The sequence below is a fragment of the Hoplias malabaricus genome, chromosome 12 (genome assembly GCF_029633855.1).
Source record: "Hoplias malabaricus isolate fHopMal1 chromosome 12, fHopMal1.hap1, whole genome shotgun sequence".
In the NCBI taxonomy this organism is placed as follows: domain Eukaryota; kingdom Metazoa; phylum Chordata; class Actinopteri; order Characiformes; family Erythrinidae; genus Hoplias; species Hoplias malabaricus.
Window position 1 is genome coordinate 33,749,478 of NC_089811.1, and position 19,190 is coordinate 33,768,667.

Here is a 19,190-nt window from a genome sequence, read left to right on the forward strand (position 1 = left end):
GCGCTTGCCTATAACACCAGTGCCTACAACACACCTCTTCTGCTGCTGAACATCCACATCACTGAAATAACATCATGATATGTTCATTATGCACTGGCCACATCTGTCCTGCAGATGCAAACTGTCGTTGTAGCTCCTGACAGAGTGACTGCCAGCCGGAAAAGCATTCATGAGTCTAGATAAAACAAAGAACTCATGTGCCCCCTGCTGACCAAGCCATAACAGTGCTGCATTTGGAGCTGCCCCTCTTGCTCATTACACTATGTGAAATTGTATGATCATCAACACAAAGCTTTTTTCAGGTAAAAATCTGTATGAATTAATCAGTTCTGACGGCAAGGTCAAATACTGATTATCAGATTCTGAGCTTTTTCAAGGTCATCAGATCAGAACATACCTCAACCTTTATTAAGGGTTAGATATAGCTTTGAATTGTTATTGCTATTGTGTGTAAATTAGTTGCTAAACACCCTTTGTTGTTGTGAGCAAAGTCAGAGACAGGTACGTTTAGAGAAAGTGAGAAGGAACAGGATCTGGTTTCAGCGGTGCTCAGGGTGACAGTCCTCATGTGACCGTTTTCCTCATGCGATCCCTTTCCAAACCCTGGGTTATCTAGCTGTGTACTTTCATCCTGATAAAAATAAATAACTTAAAAATCCACTGATCTACACTCTTGTTGAACCAGCTTGGTTACAAATTTGCATAACCGAGCTGTGTTTTAGCAGACTGAAACTGCATTTGTGAGCAGCAATGAAAAAGAAAAAAAAAAAAAGGCGAGGGAACATCAGCTGGATCTCAAAAATGCAGTGTGTGAATATTAATCAGATGTGCATATGAAGCAAAGGCATATACAATGGCTTCAGTTACTTATGTTTAGGTTGAGTGACTTGGCAGGCAGGTAGGACTTTTGCTAAATTAAAACAAGAGCTTACTGTAATATCTGATACAAATGCTTTAAAATGTCCATCTGTAACAAGAGCTGGCCAATGTTAGATTCAATTCTGTGAGAGCAGTGAGCCAGTGAAAAACAATTGCCAGTTCACTTGATTGTATTCAAATATCAGCCACAAGATTATGACTTCCAGCTTCCAATTTCAGCTGCACTGATCGTACAGGACCAGTCCCTTTGTTGCTTTGTATATATATCGTTTGCCCTTTTCACCCTGTTCTTCAATGCTCCGGACCACCACAGGTATTATTTGAGTGGTGGATCATACTCAGCACTGCAGTGACACAGATGGATCAGACATAGCAGGGCTGCTCGAGTTTTTAAATACAGGGTGAAACATGCTCACCCTGTAACAAACAATTGTCCCACCTTGTGTGTGTGTGTGTTTGTGTGTGTATAAGAAATTAATTTGGGCCATAAGTCCAAAATGACATCCAAAAATTATTTTTATTTAAATAATGCTGGGTTGCATCTCTTATCCATGAAAGAAGCAATAAATCATGCCTTATCAAGAAACCGAGTATTTGACTTGCTATAAAAAATGCGATAGGTTGTTCCCAGCCTATAAGTGTGTGTCCAGGTGATACTGTTACACGGAAATCGGGATGACACAGTGACTAACCCAGTGCCACACTAGACACAGTGCATCACAGTGCAATGGAAACACACACATGTTCGCTCATAAACAAGTCACACTAGCTGGAAAATTCACCTCATTGTGCTATGCATGAGATTTCAGATTCATTTTCATAACTGCATTTCTACAAACAGCAGCAACAAATAAAACAAATAAGGATGCAAAACTGTGGTCTCAGCTGATGACAGTTGACAGCAATTACTTCCAAAAAAGCATCATCTACTTACACTTCCAATTATATACTTGTGGTGCCACAATCAACTTTTCAGTTGTGCAATTAGAACTGCATTTCCCAGAGGTTCCCATCATTGCATACTAAAGCTGAAGTGACTTCAACTGCTGTCAGCTCTAACAAGTATTCATGGGTTCTATCCCACCCAAACAATCGGGAGCATTCTGCTCTCTCTTTCTCGATGCTAATGCTAATTCACTAACTGGAGTCGATTAGTGAGCACAGGAACAGTTTTCCCAGAGCCCTCCGGAGGAACGTGGAAAGCCATCACACATCATCCATGTCAATTATCCTGCAACATCACAATGGTATGGTGATTACGAGGCTTTTAGCTTTATGACACAAGCTCTAAATATAACTCTGGGCCATACAGTAATCCATTTGCATCATTCAGGCTAGGATTTTAACGTCCGCTTGTGAGGTTATTCCCGTTCCTGTTACAATAAGCCATTTATCATTGCACACCGTGGTTTTAAAGGGCGCACATCTTATTTTCGTACTATTCCCTAAGATACTTTTATGGCATTTGTGTAGATTGGTGCTTTAAATATAACGACAATTACCTTTTACTTGACTCTCCTTAACCTTTAAAATTCACACAGCCTTTAAGACGGATATTTGCAAATGTACTCTGTTCTGATTGGCTGCTTTGTTCTGCATGTTGTTCTAAGAAAGACTTTAAACAATATTTATATAAATGTTATATGTAAATGCACTGATTTTTACAAAGAACATCACAAGGCTGTTTATAACGGGCTGTTCTGTCTGCTTAGTTTCCATTGGCCAGTGCATGCTTTGAAATAATACATGTTCCATAATATGAACCTTTCAGAAATGCACATTATTTTTAAACTGTTAAAAGTGTGTGTGTGTGTGTGTGTCTTCTTTGGGCAAGTATCAAGCTAAACATCATTCTCTTCATTTTCTTCCATCTGTGCCACTTCTTTTTCATTCGTTTCCACTGACAGTCTCTCCATCTCCTAAATGGAGTCAGGCACTGAGGGCTGGAGCTCTCGTCATTTTTTGGGCTGGAGGTGGCAGGAGAGACTTTGGGCTAATAACACCCAGCCCAGCAGATCTCACACTCAGTTAGGTTGAGAGTAAGAAGCAGCCTAGCATGCAAATGGCCATGCTTAACTGCAGTGCCCTGTTACCTAAGCGCCCGCATTAAACGCCATTTTTCTTTGTCTGCTGTCAGGGCCCAGAGATATTAGGCTCTCCTGAATGCTTGAGTTGACAGTGCATTCGTTCTGCATGAGTGATATATTTTCTAGCTACTGCCTCCTACTTGATTGCATTTGTTCATAGCCTACACACATACACAGGTCCCCACAAGCTGGGAGAACCACACAACATGAGGCATAACAAAAGGTTGCGTGGTCTGGGGCTGTTACTGTTTAAAATGCACAGAACAATGGAAAGGTCATGACGTCCCAAGAACGGAAGATTCAAAATTTCATTGCAAGGGAAGACATCGGGGTAGAACTCATGTCCTGCTGTCTGGGTAGGTCCTAATGCAATTTCATTCAACCTGTCGAGAATTACTCTGCTGGAGAAAGCATGTGTGTGAAGCAGAGACATTCATAGGTTGTGAAAAATTTCTAAATATAGTTCCAAACATTAATGAAAATCGTTATTAAAGCAGCCCATATACAAAACTATTTTGAAAGAGTTTGGATTTTTAAATCAGAAAACAATCCAAATAAATAAATAAATAAAAATAATAAAATCAGTTTTAAAATGCTACTTTAGGTTTTTCCAGTGTCACACTACTTACAAAACTATTCTCATGGTAAAATAAACAAAAATATTAATTAATTAGGTTACATCAAAACGAAAGTTGTGGATCAGTGCCAAAAAAGCAGTTTTCATGCATATACACGCTCTGATAAAATACTGGGAATCCATCGAGGCAAGGCAAGGCAAATTTATTTATAGAGCACCCTTCATACACAAGGGCAAGTCTTAGTGTTTTCTTCCTTTTTTTATCATCTAGTTTAACACTCGTTTTAAGAGTTACAACTGAACTGCCGTTAATTTAGTGCAGAATATCAGTTTGAAACATCCATGTTTGAGGCAAATATCTGCCCTTAAAGACAAAGCACACATCACTGCACAGCCTGCCACATAATTAAAAGGCACTCTGAGAGATGTCCTCTGTAAAGACATCTTTCAGAACCAATATAAATCAAAACCATTCATTCACTTTCACTTATTTTACTTCCTCTTTTTATAATCTCTTCCTCTTTTTAGCAGCTGGTCCCAAACTATCTTCTAGAGCATATAAACACAAGCATTAAACTTCAGTCCCATCTTAGTTTTTCCCTCATGAACCAAATAAACTCTAAACATCTCTAAATAGGTGTTTCTCTGCAGGTAGAGACTGAGATTTCCCACTTCCCCACCACATCTGTATCATTACGCCCTCTGGTGTCTGCACCTAACCAGCCTCCTTGGAACACTGGAAACCATACGACCAGGGTATAAGATCTAGCTGGGACACGCACACTCTCCTCAGAATACATAAGCAGCATCAGCCACACATCTTTATTTTGCACTGAATCCATCTGACCTTTATGTGCAGTGCTACTCTCACCAGGCCGTAAAAATAAAAGTTCAGAGATGTCACAGAGAGCATGTATACAAAAGACACTTTGTATGACATTTTAATGCCGTTTTGTGATTGGAGAGACGAAATAATAAGCAAATCTAAGGATGACAGCAACAGTGATTAGATTTTAGCCCAGGAATGTCAGTCCTAGAGACATCATACTCTGTAGTTTTGTGTCTTCCCTGCTATAACACACCTGAGCCTTCACACGGGGAGTTCAAGGAGTCGAATCAGGTGTTAGATAAAGGAAAACAATGCATAAATTGTACAGCCCTTAGGATTTCATTAGCAAAACAATATTGTCTCAAGGTGACAACAAAACACAGCAAAGTATATTAAGTGTCTGGTAAAGTATAGAATTATACAGGAGGTGCTCGGGTTACGTCAGTCCCGAGTTACGATGTTTCGTGGTTACGACACATCTCCCATTTACTGTATAAAGCCTTGTTTCGACTTAAGTCGTTTTGCGTCATAAACGTTCGTAACGTAAAGTTTGCGTTTGGTGTGCGCGGCGGAAGAATACACGGTTGCGCGGCGGAAGAATATAAGGTTACGCGGCTCGGGACAGAGGAGGATAGGCGTTAGGATAGGATAAGTGCTTACAGAATGTTATTTACATACAGTATGTACGTATGTTCTGACTTACACCGAAAATCGGTTTACGACGTGTCGTAGGAACGGAACAACTTCGTAAGTCGAGGACCCCCTGTATATATTTTAAATCAGTGTAATGTATTCTCTGTTCAAAAACTGGGAACTTTTAGTATCTTTTGATAACGTATTATTGTGATTATTTTTCTATTTATTTTAAGGGTCTCTAGTAAAAGGTTTTCATACATTTCAACTTGCAAAGAAATTTACCACATCTAAAATAACCCTAAACCTAACTGAGGTTTTATAACGGATACATGCAGGTCAGAGTAAAGAGAAACCAGTTCCTAAAATAATATATTTTTGTCATCATCATCATCTTTTCCGCTTGTCCATTTCAGGGTCACTGTATATTTTTGTTGTATTTACCACAATTTTACTCTTATCAATATAACATATTTGCCCTGTGAAGGACTGGCGCCCCCTCCAGGGTGTATTCCTGCCTTGCGTCCAATGATTCCAGGTAGGCTCTGGACCCCCGCAACCCTGAACTGGATAAGGGTTACAGATAATGAATGAATGAATGAATATTACATACTAAACTCAGAAAGCTCATGCAGGTTCACTGATCACGTGACCCTCTGGTTCCTTCCACCACAACTAAAGAAATCAGAAGTAGCTTCTCCACAGTGAACCATTTGATTTCACTGTAAACTACACCGACTGAGTGAATGACGGCAGCTATTTTGAGATTTCTATAGACCTACTGTGGTCACTTCCATCATATGTCTAATGTCACTGTTGGAAAAAAAATTCGTATTGCCTCTATAGCTAGAGTAATCAGTACTTGCAATGCATTAAAAGTAAGACATTACACTGGCTTTACTCTCATGCAAGCCATCAACATGTAGTTAATACCAGGTCCACTTTGATGATCATGGTTGTTCAGAGGAAAGAAGAAAAGAATACCTTTTTGGCTCTTTGGCTTATATTTGGGCCTTTACAAAGCAGCCTCTCAACCAGGAATTCTCTGTTCTGCAACAGCAAATGTGAGAAAGAGATCAAAACAAAAAGTGGCTGTCAGCTTTAAAGCATGAAGGCAGTGATCTGAAGAAGGGAGGGAAAGGAAAATAAATAAATAAATAAATGAATCTGTACCTTGGCCTTTTGGAAAAATTTACATTTCAATAGTTCGGAGGCAGTCGGCCTGTGGAGACATAATCGGGGGGGGGATGAGAAAAGTAAAGATGCTAGGTGAACATTCCTAAAATAGATCTTCATAATGCATGATAACAACAACACTTAATAAAAGTAAGGTTGATTCTATAACAGCTTATATTACGAGTGAATACTGCCAAAGAGATCCTGCTTGGGAAAGACCCATTACATGGCATGGGCTCATCTGTATCAATTTGACCCTAATCGGTTTTCTGCACTGAGCTCTACAGCACTGCATCTCTCTACTGAAGGTGACCAAACGTATGGGAGAAAATGCATGTAAGCAAATAAATAAATAAATGTACTGCCTGGTTATCACACTGTAGCACAATACAAAAAAGAGCTAGTGTATCAATGAACTTACTAATTTATTTGCTATTGGCAGACAACACAACTAAGCAGGGGCCCATGGTTAACCTTATTTCCTCCATATAAATAGAAAACGAAAGCTGATTACCTCTTAGCAGGGTCCTTCTGAAGGCACAGAGTTATTAGTTTCCTAAAAGATTTCCCATATTTCTTTACCATCTCTTTGTCCTCCACTCCGGTCTCTAGGGCTGGGGGATCATTCTGCAGTGTTAGCATTAGGACCTACACAAGTTAGCATAGGTATATGCTTTTAGATACTGAATTGTAATGATAGATTTAAAAGGCTTACAAAGGCTTAAAGTGCTTACTCTGTGTATTCCAATCATACTGCAGTCAAAAACTTCACATAAGCATTATATGAGAAAAAAGCCATACTTAGCAGACTGATTTCTATTCCCTAATTAACATGACATGTACCTTCATTGGTGGGTATCGATGGTAGGGAGCAGATCCAGTGGCCAACTCTATGGCAGTGATTCCAAAACTCCAAATGTCAGCTTTAAAGTCGTAACCTCGTACCTAGAATCAGTACAGGACTTGCATATGATTCATGAAAACAGGGTCAAATTTGACTAGATAGATAGACAGACAGACAGACATAGACAGACAGAAATTGGCAAACCACCCTAACTCTATAAAGTCAAGAGAAACCCAACTGTTCTTGAAGTAAATATCTCCATTTAAGTTTAAATTAGTAGTCAGTATTTTCATAAATTCCACAGGAAATTGTTCAAGTTATAAATAATCACAAAGGCGTCAGTCTTGCAAATAATCCTATTTTTCCCGAGGTCTTCTCCTCCACCTAAAACGCCACTATAAAAGAAGCCGACTGCCATTTTCAGATATCCAAATATTAAAATAATGCCTTCTCCAGTTTTCTTTCCAACTTACGGGAACACTGACACTGTTCATTCCCAAGAAATGCAAAGCAAAAATGTTTGCCTTAGGATGGCATTGCTTAACAAATTTACTAGTAAGCAAACAGGCTTACCTGTTCCATCACTTCTGGAGCCATCCAACAAGGAGTTCCCACAAAGGTTTTCCTGACTTTGTGTCTAGTTACATCTCCTCCAGTCGCCAGAAATGCACTCACACCAAAGTCTACAGGAAGTATTAAGCAGATGATCAGCAGGGAAACCGTTGTGAACCGTTGATTCAGCACCTTTCCTTGGGTGACTTTAGCTCAACGTGGCAGCAAAATATGAACTAGACGACCTACAGTGTTGTATTTTATTAAATGATGCTTCCATCCCCTGGACTAAACATTGCACCTGCGAGTAGAAGCAGTGGCAATAAGAAAATACTGTATGGAATTTCAAATTTCAATTTCAGCTCCCTTCATACATTAAAATATTACAGCCCATTTCAAGAGCACGCTCCGTAGTTTGAACTCCACACAAATCAATGAAAGCCAAGGTCAGTGGGGCTTGTTGCAAAGCGTGTTATATAAATCAAATCAATATGCCTGCACTAGATCTGCCACTTTACCCCTCAGGAGTTGAAACCACCCACATCAGGAGCATATCACACATAAGCATTAGAGAAATATGCCTGTTCTTCAGTAAGTGTTCTCTGCTCTGTCCCTATGCTACTTTCCATAATCTGTTCTTTATCCACTGGACTGGGCTGACGTGTATATAAGCAACAGCAGTGAGAGTAAAATAAAACATTTCTAGTTGGACATATCAGTAAATGAACATCTTGAGAGAACTGCATCTTAGTCTCACAGCCAATGTTTCCTTAATGTAATTAATAGTCAAAGAGGGGAAAAAAACAACTGGTTTAATAACCTACTCTTTAATTTAAGTTTATCGACATGACCTTTGTGTTCTCAAGCAAAAAAGCAACATCAATCTCACTCATAATGCCTATAAATAGCAAGCTGCCTATAAGCAGAACAAACTCCCCAAACTAATTACTGCAGCATTTTCACAGCTAAGGAAGCTTAATTAATGCAGAGCTATAAATAACTGTCATAGTTCTTGGAATTCTTTAATCCCGTTCTAATTGTGCAGTCCACAGTTTATGATTTAATAACGGATTAAGTTTTATATTAGACCATGCAGCATAATAACAGAGTAAGCGAAAATATTCGAGCGTGTTTTAACTGAGGTTCCAACATGAGGAATGTACTACAAATATACTATTAAAAAGGACTTTAAGAAGCAACAGAAGGGATTTAATGGTTTTTGTTTCACATTTATTCTAGTTGAAGAAGAAGAAGAAAAAAAAAAAAACTACCCGCATTCAAAAAATAAATAAAATAAAACTTCCTGGAGTAAAGTGTACATCTAGTTACATAATAGGTAAATGAGTCTAAACAAACCTGCTATCTGCACCGAGCCATCCTCTCCCAAAAGAATGTTCCCAGCTTTTACATCCCTAAGGTCAAATATCGGAAAAACATTACTGGGTCATTTCTCTGCAAGCAACAACAATTCAGATCTCCAAAAACTGTTAAAGGAATGTCATAGCATTTGTTGTATTTTAACTGAATTTTGTTTTATTGTAAATAATGTTTTATATACCTCTATAAGTCAATAACATGAAGAGAAACTATAAAGGCCACAAAACGTCAAAAATCAATATACGATTATATTGGGTTACTTTCTGACAGCAATAATACGTGTCTGTTAAGCATTAAATAACACCCACCTGTGAATCTGTCCATTCTTGTGAAGGTAATCAAGTCCCTCTAAAACTTCTTTTAAAATGGTAGCTATCGTGGGTTCATCCAAAACACCATTCTTGTGCTCTCCTTTGCTACATGTGTGCTTTATTATATCCAAAACCGATCCTGAATAAAAAACACAGCAGGAGGTCCACTTCATTCAACCTATTCAGAACTTTTTTTCATTCATTCTTGTCCGCCTGTAACAGCTTATCCAGTTGTTTTTGTCTGTGGGAGGAAACCCACACAGACACAAGAAGAACACACCACAGAACTCCTCACAGATTGTCACCCAAGGTGGGGTACAAACCCACAAACCAGGAACCTGGAGCAGCAACACTGGGCCATAGTGCGCCGCCCATTCTCAATTTTAAAAGTTCAAAGACAAAGCAAGATGTTTGTTAGGCGCCTGATAAACTCGTATGATGCAATAAGCACTCACAATAATGTCGTAAATGACGCCACTTCAAGCAGGAGCTTCAAGGGCACACAGAACTAAGCCCACATACAGCACATTCCTCTGAGTGTGCTAAACTGCTCCATAATGTTGCAAATGTGGTAGCTGGCTTCACATGCTCTGAGTTAAGGCACAATTTTATCCCACAATTGGCCTGAATGATAGCCAATATAGAATCATGAGATTAGCTTGGCAAATATATCTTCAGTTCCCTTCTGTGTAGTGAGCTCTGCAGTTAGAGCCGAGGCTACTCTACAAACAAATATAAACTGTATAGTAAGCGTTCAAATGAATTGTGGAAGACCAGGGTTTGGTTCTGCACCTGGGTAAGAACACTACAGCAAGTCTAGTGTTTGGGGAAGACCCCTAACACCACATCTGCCAACCACTACAAAAAGATTATTATTGTTTATGGCTCTGGACAAGAATATCTACCATATGCTGGACATGTAAAATAATAATAATAAAAAAAAAACAATAGATGAATTTCATGTATTCTTACCTCCACTGAGGAGTTTCATTACTAGCCAAAGCTCATCCTTTACCACAAATGAGGTATAGTATGTCACTACATTCGGATGGTTGCACTGGCTCATGGCTTGGATTTCTTTCTGAATTGAGACAAGAGAAAAATATGTTACGTTAAGACTCTGCTCCAGACAATGAAGTGTTCAACACAGTCATTTAATCTTTGTACACTCTGTGACCAAATTCAAGACTTAAAATGTAAACAAAGCTCTATCACTAATCATTCAACACTGCAGCTTTAAACACTGTTTAAGATGTTTACAGAATAAATTAATACAAGTTCATATTTCTACATCTGCCAATAATAGAGAGCTTTATTGTTCACTGTCTTCACAAATCACACTCACGACCGAGCACTTGTTCATCAAACCTCTCCAGGCTCACAACAACTGAATTATGCAGCGTCAGTCTAAGTCTAAGCGCGCCTGATGTGCAGCATGTGTGCGTGGGCCCTGACTTTTGAGATTAAAAATTAAATTGCGTTCTATAAATTAAAAGTTCAGGCTAATTTATTTCCACTTTTCTGCCTTGTAGGCAAATCCTGAATGATCCAATGCATTTACAGGCAGTGTAAAAGCAAGTGATTAGGTAAAAATCATCCTACATACAAATGTTAAGCGCTTGCAATTTCAGAATCAACCATTTCAAATTGTGTGATATGAACATTATTCCTCTGTGTATATCATTATAGCCCAATGTGTATATAACTGTGATATGTTAAATGCAGGCCCAAAAAAAATCCAATATTTATTCCATGTACATACAGTATCTGCTAATGTGAACGCATGACAACTTACAAATTTACAAACAATTCTGCTTTTCTGGAGTAGAGCATATGCATCAATACAATTTGATTTGAAATACAGGTCAAATCTAATCAGTCCAGTGTCAATATCTGTCTTTTTCAGCAAGTATCTGCATACATCAATACGACTGGTTTCGTTGTGCACCCAATGCCTTTTTTGTAACTTTCCACATCTAGCCTTCAGTTCAGGCAACAAGCCGCAAAGACTTTTGGCGTGTCTATTTACGACGGATATTTGAATTCATACAGCTTCTGGCATTTTATTCAGAAATGACACTGAATTAAACTGTGACCTGTATATAGTGGCTGTAGCTGTGACTTTTAAACTCTTATATCTAAATGTCATCAACTCTGCTGAGAATGCTCAGCTAATATTTTGCTTTGCTCAAGAGGAAGTTCAATACACAGAAAATGAAAAAAAGAAATCTGGACCAGCAAAAAAGAGTGTGTGTCTGTGTACATAAAAGGCTAAGGCACAGATTAAAGGATTATTATTTAGCATTTATCTAGCCCTACCAGTAGTTCTTCCATGCTGGTCTGGCATTTCTCCAGGTTGATCCTCTTGATGGCAACACGCTCTTGCCGAGGAGTGCAGAGAGCAGCCTGGACTACTGCAGTGGCCCCACTGCCTGTACAAATACAGTTTAGAAAGTTATTATACATGTACAGTATGCATGCAGTATGTTATTTACAACCAAATAACAGTTGTGTGTGCTACTAATTTTAGCTTGCAGTAATAAATGATTATTTTTTAACGTTACTGTAAAAAAGCAGCATTTAAGAACACTGGAAAGACGCATATGATTGTTAATTCTAATTTGCATTGAGACATAATTTACCACAATATTGATAACTTATTGCCCATCGCTGTGTAGAATCCAAAGTGCAGAACTGAAAGTGAAGTTTCATTGCTTCTGTGTGTCCAGTGTATGAGAGTGACTGGTGCACGGTTTAAAGCATTATAAAACTACAACTTCTCAGAAACGGCAGCAGAAAACACTGCACTCGTGTCAGTCATATCACACAGCATCTATGCAGAGGGCCTGTTCACAATCACCACGCACTAACACGCTTGTGCTGCAGTTCACACGAAGAGTGTGTAAGAGACCCACCACACACACACCATGCCAACTGCTGCTGACAGATAAGACGGGAGTTCTGAATGTACAGCAGTGCTGATTAGGAACATAGCACAGATGCACTGTACAGGACCTCTACAGCAGTACTTACACTTATCAGCTCATATGATATGGTCCAAAAGGGACTCGTCTACAGTGGTCTGCTCCGTCTATGGCTCTGAGCCATGGAGGGCTTTTGAGAGGTAGATTTTTGTTTGAGGTAAGACCTAAAAGCTTTATTCTACAGACAAAAAAGTGCAAACAAAAACTGTTCAAATGTTTGCAAACTCAAAAAGCTATGTGACCGTGGCAGGTTTGCCACTGTGTTACATCACTTTCCCTTTTAGTTACACTTTAATCATTTGGGAACTGAGGATACTAATCGTAAAAGTAACATTTTGCAAGTGGACTTTTTGCCCATTCTTCTGTCTTGAGACAAGACTCCAGCTGCTCAACAGTCTGTTGTTGCTGTTGCCTGATTCTTCTCTTCATGAGGCACCATAGGAGACAGATCTGGACTTCAGGTAGGTCAGTCAAACACACATATTCTTTGTCCACAAAGCCATGTTGTTGTAGCAACATGCCATAGTAGGTATGGCACTGGCTCCCTGAAATATCCATGGACAAAAAGATACATTGCTTGATTGTAGTTTTCAATGCTCGCCTCTTTATCGATGGAATCTTCTCACATATCGTCACTGTATCTCGAAATAGTAACTTTACAGGTGAAGGGTAAAAAATCTTCTTCATTTTCAAAGTAAGTGCATCTAAAAGGATTTTATTTGAAGTAATTCTAAAGCATTTCTATTGGTCCTTTCATCATGAAATTTCCATACAGTGTGAAACTAGAAATCAAGAAAAATTGAGATACATATTTTTCATTGGAGAACGACGATATGCAAGTCATCCACACTGTGGTCACTGATGCACCCTGCAAGTCATGAGAGATGGTAGCTTAAGCACCCATCACTGATAATTGTGTGGATGGTTGATTTCATCAATGGCATGGAAAACACAATGTTTCTATTTTATGAAAACAAGTTGAAACAGGACTCCTCTGACCACAGCACACACTTCTAATGCCTTGTGGATGATCTGAAGTGAGATAGGGCCCAAAGAACTTGTTGGCTGTTCTGCATAGAACTGTATGGCATTTTCTTGCGTAATAGAGTTTCAGGTTGTCACTGTCCAATGAAAACATGTCCAAAAATAGACATTTTACAAGAGAAGGAAAATACCTTCTTAGCTTTCAATGGACGTCAGTGTAAAAAAATTTTATTTTGGACCATTTCTATTGGTCCTTTCATCACAACACCTTTATAACACTTTAAAGAACAGCTGCTGTGTTCAAATGATATCGTAAACTAAAAATCTACAAAAATAGAGATGTTTTTCATTGGAGAGCAACAACATCTTGATGGCAGACTCTGTTACTGTGACAAAAGCACATCTGACTATATTTATCACTGTTGCAAGACAGTTACTTTTACTAATACAGTGCTGTCTGAGGGCTCAAAGGTCACACTCATTCAACAGTGGTGTCCATCTTTACCGTACAGACTGGTATTTCTCCAGATTTTTTGATTCACTTTACAATATTCATTCATTATCTGTAAGCGCTTATCCAGTTCAGGGTCACGGTGGGTCGAGAACAAGGTGGGAATACACCCTGGAGGGGGCGCCAGTCCTTCATAGGGCAACACAGACACACATACATTAACTCACACACTCACACCTACGGACACTTTTGAGTCGCCAATCCACCTACCAACGTGTGGTTTTGGACTGCGGAAACCCACGCAGACACAGGGAGAACACACCACACTCCTCACAGACAGTCACCTGGAGGAAACCCACGCAGACACAGGGAGAACACACCACACTCCTCACAGACAGTCACCTGGAGGAAACCCACGCAGACACAGGGAGAACACACCACACTCCTCATAGACAGTCACCCGGAGGAAACCCACACACACACAGAGAGAGACCACACCACACTCCTCACAGACAGTCACCCGGAGGAAACCCACACACACACACAGAGAGACCACACCACACTCCTCACTGACAGTCACCCGGAGGAAACCCACACACACACAGAAAAGAACACACCACACTCCTCACAGACAGTCACCCGGAGTAAACCCACACAGACACAGAGAGAACACACAACACACTTCACAGACAGTCACCCGGACAGGAATCAAATCCACAAACTCCAGGCCCCTGGAGCTGTGTGCCTGCTGCACCACCATGCCGCCCCACTTTACAATATTACGTGAGATATATAATAAAACTCTTAAATCCTTTGCAATCTTGCACTGAAAATGTTCTGTTTGAACAATCTGACAATTACATATTCTCGTACGTGTAGTGTAATGCTCCAGAACAAACTACAAATTTCCCCATCCCAACTATTTTTGAGTGTGTTATAGGCATCAATTATATATTTGTTTATATTTACAAACACAGGTTGGTCAGTGAAATTTTGAAATGTTTTCTTTGTAATATTATCAGTTAAATAAATGTTCAAGAGATAAATCAGTTTTTTTTTTAATTGCATTTTTTTTAATCTTCCAATTTTTCTGGAAATGATGTCAATATATAACTAATAGATTAAATGATGGACACAAAATGGAGTAATGTGTCAGTATCATCCAATAGAGGGCACCTGTAGGAAAGTTAAGTAAGAAGAAAGGTGAATCAAAATTGAAAATGTTGAGCCAATTCAGTCTGAACACAAAAAAACTAATTATACTGTTTCATATTCCTACATGATGGTCATTTATATGGCACATAGGAAAATGGATCTAATACTTTAGTTTTTAATGGTAAATCTGCCACTAAGCGATTCGACAGTAAGAATGCAATATAAATGAAAGGTAATAGTAAAATGCAGGGCAATAACAATGATATAAACAACATTAAGTTATTAAGTTTCATTTTTTAAGCTTTCATGAGTAACTCAAGAGCAGTGTGCAATATATTCAAAAACAATCATTGTATTCACAGCTGTTTTTAAATCTGGCACTAACGGGACAGTTTGTCCACGTCTAGAAGCTGTGATACAGATGTGTAAGGGGTAGTATGTGTTCAATCCTCTTCTTCTATATCTCTCATTGTTAAGCTATAAGTTAGCCTATATAGGACATAACCAGGTCAAAATTAATATGATAATAAACCTTCTTATCATAACCCAGCATGTAAAATGATTAATACACTTTCTAGAGCAGTTTCATTGCTTGTAAAATGAGCAAGGCCTGCTATTTAGGGACCTTGGGCAGACTTTACCTGACATTTCAGACCACAGACCCTGATCCAGACATGTCATTAATAAATGTCTGAGATCTTGCTGGACACGTGCCACTGGACAGCATCGCTGGGCAGCAAGACTGACAATATATCACAGAGTTTTAAATGGCGGTCTGCCACATGTCCAGAATCTGATCTACAGTCAAGAGCGGACCTGGCTCTACTGAAGACATTGGTCTAGTTCAACACCGGCGGTCTGTCACATCCGCATTGCATTAGTGAACAGGCTGCTCCTGTGAAGCTGAAGTATGAAAAAGCCGGTAGGCCCGTTTCGCCATTCACAACACAACCACCACAAGTATCAGAACAACACGCTGCCATCGTCTGGAACTGAACTACTGTGGTCATGACTCACCTATGACCTCCTGGAGCTCGTACGCGTCTTTGACAATCGGCCAGCTGCCTGAGAGCACTGGCTGCGGATTGAGGACCGGAGCCGGAGACTCGCCTTGCTCCGCCATGATGCTGCGGCTCGGCTGCTATTTGTGATGTGTCGTTCGCGAAAGAGTCAGCTCTTTGAGTCGATTCACTGAGTCGATTCTGGAAGCCAACTCGCACTAAAGAGCCGATTTTTCAAAGTGTGAATGAAGACTAAAATAATTTGAAGAAATTTGCAGAACTAATGACGTGGTATGAGGACATTTCAGCTCCGCCCCCAGCTCCATTCTTTTTGTGTTAGCTCCTGTTGAGTTCAGGTTTCATGAAATTCTAAGCCGTGATTCCAGATAACTCTGGAATATCCAGTTAATAACCAGTCAGATGATGATCTTTAGATTTTTTTAAGACGACTGATGTTTCTTTAAAATGCTTTTCTTATATTACCCCTTTCGATAATGTTGTTATTGATTTTTAATCAGAATAATTTTGTTTTGGACTTGTGGGTTCGAGTCCCGCTCCGGGTGACTGTCTGTGAGGAGTGTGGTGTGTTCTCCCTGTGTCCGCGTGGGTTTCCTCCGGGTGACTGTCTGTGAGGAGTGTGGTGTGTTCTCCCTGTGTCCGCGTGGGTTTCCTCCGGGTGACTGTCTGTGAGGAGTGTGGTGTGTTCTCCCTGTGTCCGCGTGGGTTTCCTCCGGGTGACTGTCTGTGAGGAGTGTGGTGTGTTCTCCCTGTGTCCGCGTGGGTTTCCTCCGGGTGACTGTCTGTGAGGAGTGTGGTGTGTTCTCCCTGTGTCCCCGTGGGTTTCCTCCGGGTGACTGTCTGTGAGGAGTGTGGTGTGTTCTCCCTGTGTCCGCGTGGGTTTCCTCCGGGTGACTGTCTGTGAGGAGTGTGGTGTGTTCTCCCTGTGTCCGCGTGGGTTTCCTCCGGGTGACTGTCTGTGAGGAGTGTGGTGTGTTCTCCCTGTGTCCGCGTGGGTTTCCTCCGGGTGACTGTCTGTGAGGAGTGTGGTGTGTTCTCCCTGTGTCCGCGTGGGTTTCCTCCGGGTGACTGTCTGTGAGGAGTGTGGTGTGTTCTCCCTGTGTCCGCGTGGGTTTCCTCCGGGTGACTGTCTGTGAGGAGTGTGGTGTGTTCTCCCTGTGTCCGCGTGGGTTTCCTCCGGGTGACTGTCTGTGAGGAGTGTGGTGTGTTCTCCCTGTGTCCGCGTGGGTTTCCTCCGGGTGACTGTCTGTGAGGAGTGTGGTGTGTTCTCCCTGTGTCCGCGTGGGTTTCCTCCGGGTGACTGTCTGTGAGGAGTGTGGTGTGTTCTCCCTGTGTCCGCGTGGGTTTCCTCCGGGTGACTGTCTGTGAGGAGTGTGGTGTGTTCTCCCTGTGTCCGCGTGGGTTTCCTCCGGGTGACTGTCTGTGAGGAGTGTGGTGTGTTCTCCCTGTGTCTGCGTGGGTTTCCTGCGGGTGACTGTCTGTGAGGAGTGTGGTGTGTTCTCCCTGTGTCTGCGTGGGTTTCCTCCGGGTGACTGTCTGTGAGGAGTGTGGTGTGTTCTCCCTGTGTCTGCGTGGGTTTCCTCCGGGTGACTGTCTGTGAGGAGTGTGGTGTGTTCTCCCTGTGTCTGCGTGGGTTTCCTCCGGGTGACTGTCTGTGAGGAGTGTGGTGTGTTCTCCCTGTGACTGCGTGGGTTTCCTCCGGGTGACTGTCTGTGAGGAGTGTGGTGTGTTCTCCCTGTGTCTGCGTGGGTTTCCTCCGGGTGACTGTCTGTGAGGAGTGTGGTGTGTTCTCCCTGTGTCTGCGTGGGTTTCCTCCGGGTGACTGTCTGTGAGGAGTGTGGTGTGTTCTCCCTGTGACTGCGTGGGTTTCCTCCGGGTGACTGTCTGTGAGGAGTGTGGTGTGTTCTCCCTGTGACTGCGTGGGTTTCCTCCGGGTGACTGTCTGTGAGGAGTGTGGTGTGTTCTCCCTGTGACTGCGTGGGTTTCCTCTGGGTGACTGTCTGTGAGGAGTGTGGTGTGTTCTCCCTGTGTCTGCGTGGGTTTCTTCCGGGTGACTGTCTGTGAGGAGTGTGGTGTGTTCTCCCTGTGTCTGCGTGGGTTTCCTCCGGGTGACTGTCTGTGAGGAGTGTGGTGTGTTCTCCCTGTGTCTGCGTGGGTTTCCTCCGGGTGACTGTCTGTGAGGAGTGTGGTGTGTTCTCCCTGTGTCTGCTTGGGTTTCCTCCGGGTGACTGTCTGTGAGGAGTGTGGTGTGTTCTCCCTGTGTCTGCTTGGGTTTCCTCCGGGTGACTGTCTGTGAGGAGTGTGGTGTGTTCTCCCTGTGTCTGCGTGGGTTTCCTCCGGGTGACTGTCTGTGAGGAGTGTGGTGTGTTCTCCCTGTGTCTGCGTGGGTTTCCTCCGGGTGACTGTCTGTGAGGAGTGTGGTGTGTTCTCCCTGTGTCTGCGTGGGCTTCCTCCGGGTGACTGTCTGTGAGAAGTTGGTGTGTTCTCCATGTGTCTGCGTGGGTTTCCTCCGGGTGACTGTCTGTGAGGAGTGTGGTGTGTTCTCCCTGTGTCTGCGTGGGTTTCCTCCGGGTGACTGTCTGTGAGGAGTTGGTGTGTTCTCCCTGTGTCTGCGTGGGTTTCCTCCGGGTGACTGTCTGTGAGGAGTTGGTGTGTTCTCCCTGTGTCTGCATGGGTTTCCTCCGGGTGCTCTGGTTTCCTCTCATGGTCCAAAAACACATGTTGTTAGGTGGATTGGCAACACAAAAGTGTCCATAGGTATGAGTTAATGTGTGTGTGTATGTGTGGACCTGTGACGTATTGGTGTGATCCTGCCTTGCGCCCAATGATTCTGGGTATTCTCTGGACGCACCGTGACCCTGAGTTAATATGTCAGCTCTAACTGAATATTATGATCTTTATTACCAGAACTATTGAAATTGGGTTATAGGATGTTAAAATCTGTGTCTTATTGTGTCTAGGTATTTAAGTTCTGTCTTGGTAGGCTTGTGTTGTGGTTCACTTTTAATGTTAGCACGATTGGTATGTTGGGTATTCGTTTCTATTCTTGTTATTCATTCCTTGCGTCAAAGTAAACCCACTTGAGCATATGCTTCCGCCTCTCTGTGTGACCGACAACACATGATAGGGATCAAGTGTTCAAGATGTTGAAGAGCTGAGTTTGGTCCTTTATTTGGTGTCTGCAGTACCTTTTCAGATTTGAACATCTTAAGATGACAGAAAATATACTGTTTAACACATAATTTCTGTAGATCCTAAGGTATTTGGACCACTAGTGCTATCATGTTATTGGTTGGCACCAATGACTGCAGAAAACATGGACCATGAGCTTC

The 19,190-nt window shown here is 41.6% G+C and overlaps 1 protein-coding gene across 1 annotated transcript in view; it reads right to left on the reverse strand.

The window, feature by feature from the left end:
• The window catches only part of stk39 (serine threonine kinase 39), a 46,801-nt gene extending 30,826 nt beyond the window's left edge, over positions 1-15,975 (reverse strand). Inside the window, exons 1-10 of the mRNA XM_066686436.1 lie at positions 15,857-15,975; positions 11,585-11,697; positions 10,238-10,346; positions 9,263-9,404; positions 8,934-8,989; positions 7,599-7,708; positions 7,025-7,126; positions 6,696-6,829; positions 6,179-6,227; positions 5,990-6,055 (exon numbers count right to left, since the gene is read on the reverse strand). Of these exons, the coding sequence (XP_066542533.1) occupies positions 5,990-6,055; positions 6,179-6,227; positions 6,696-6,829; positions 7,025-7,126; positions 7,599-7,708; positions 8,934-8,989; positions 9,263-9,404; positions 10,238-10,346; positions 11,585-11,697; positions 15,857-15,962 (987 nt within the window). The 5' untranslated portion in view covers positions 15,963-15,975. The remainder of the gene's footprint in view (positions 1-5,989; positions 6,056-6,178; positions 6,228-6,695; positions 6,830-7,024; positions 7,127-7,598; positions 7,709-8,933; positions 8,990-9,262; positions 9,405-10,237; positions 10,347-11,584; positions 11,698-15,856) is intronic.
• Between the last annotated feature and the right edge of the window lie 3,215 nt (positions 15,976-19,190).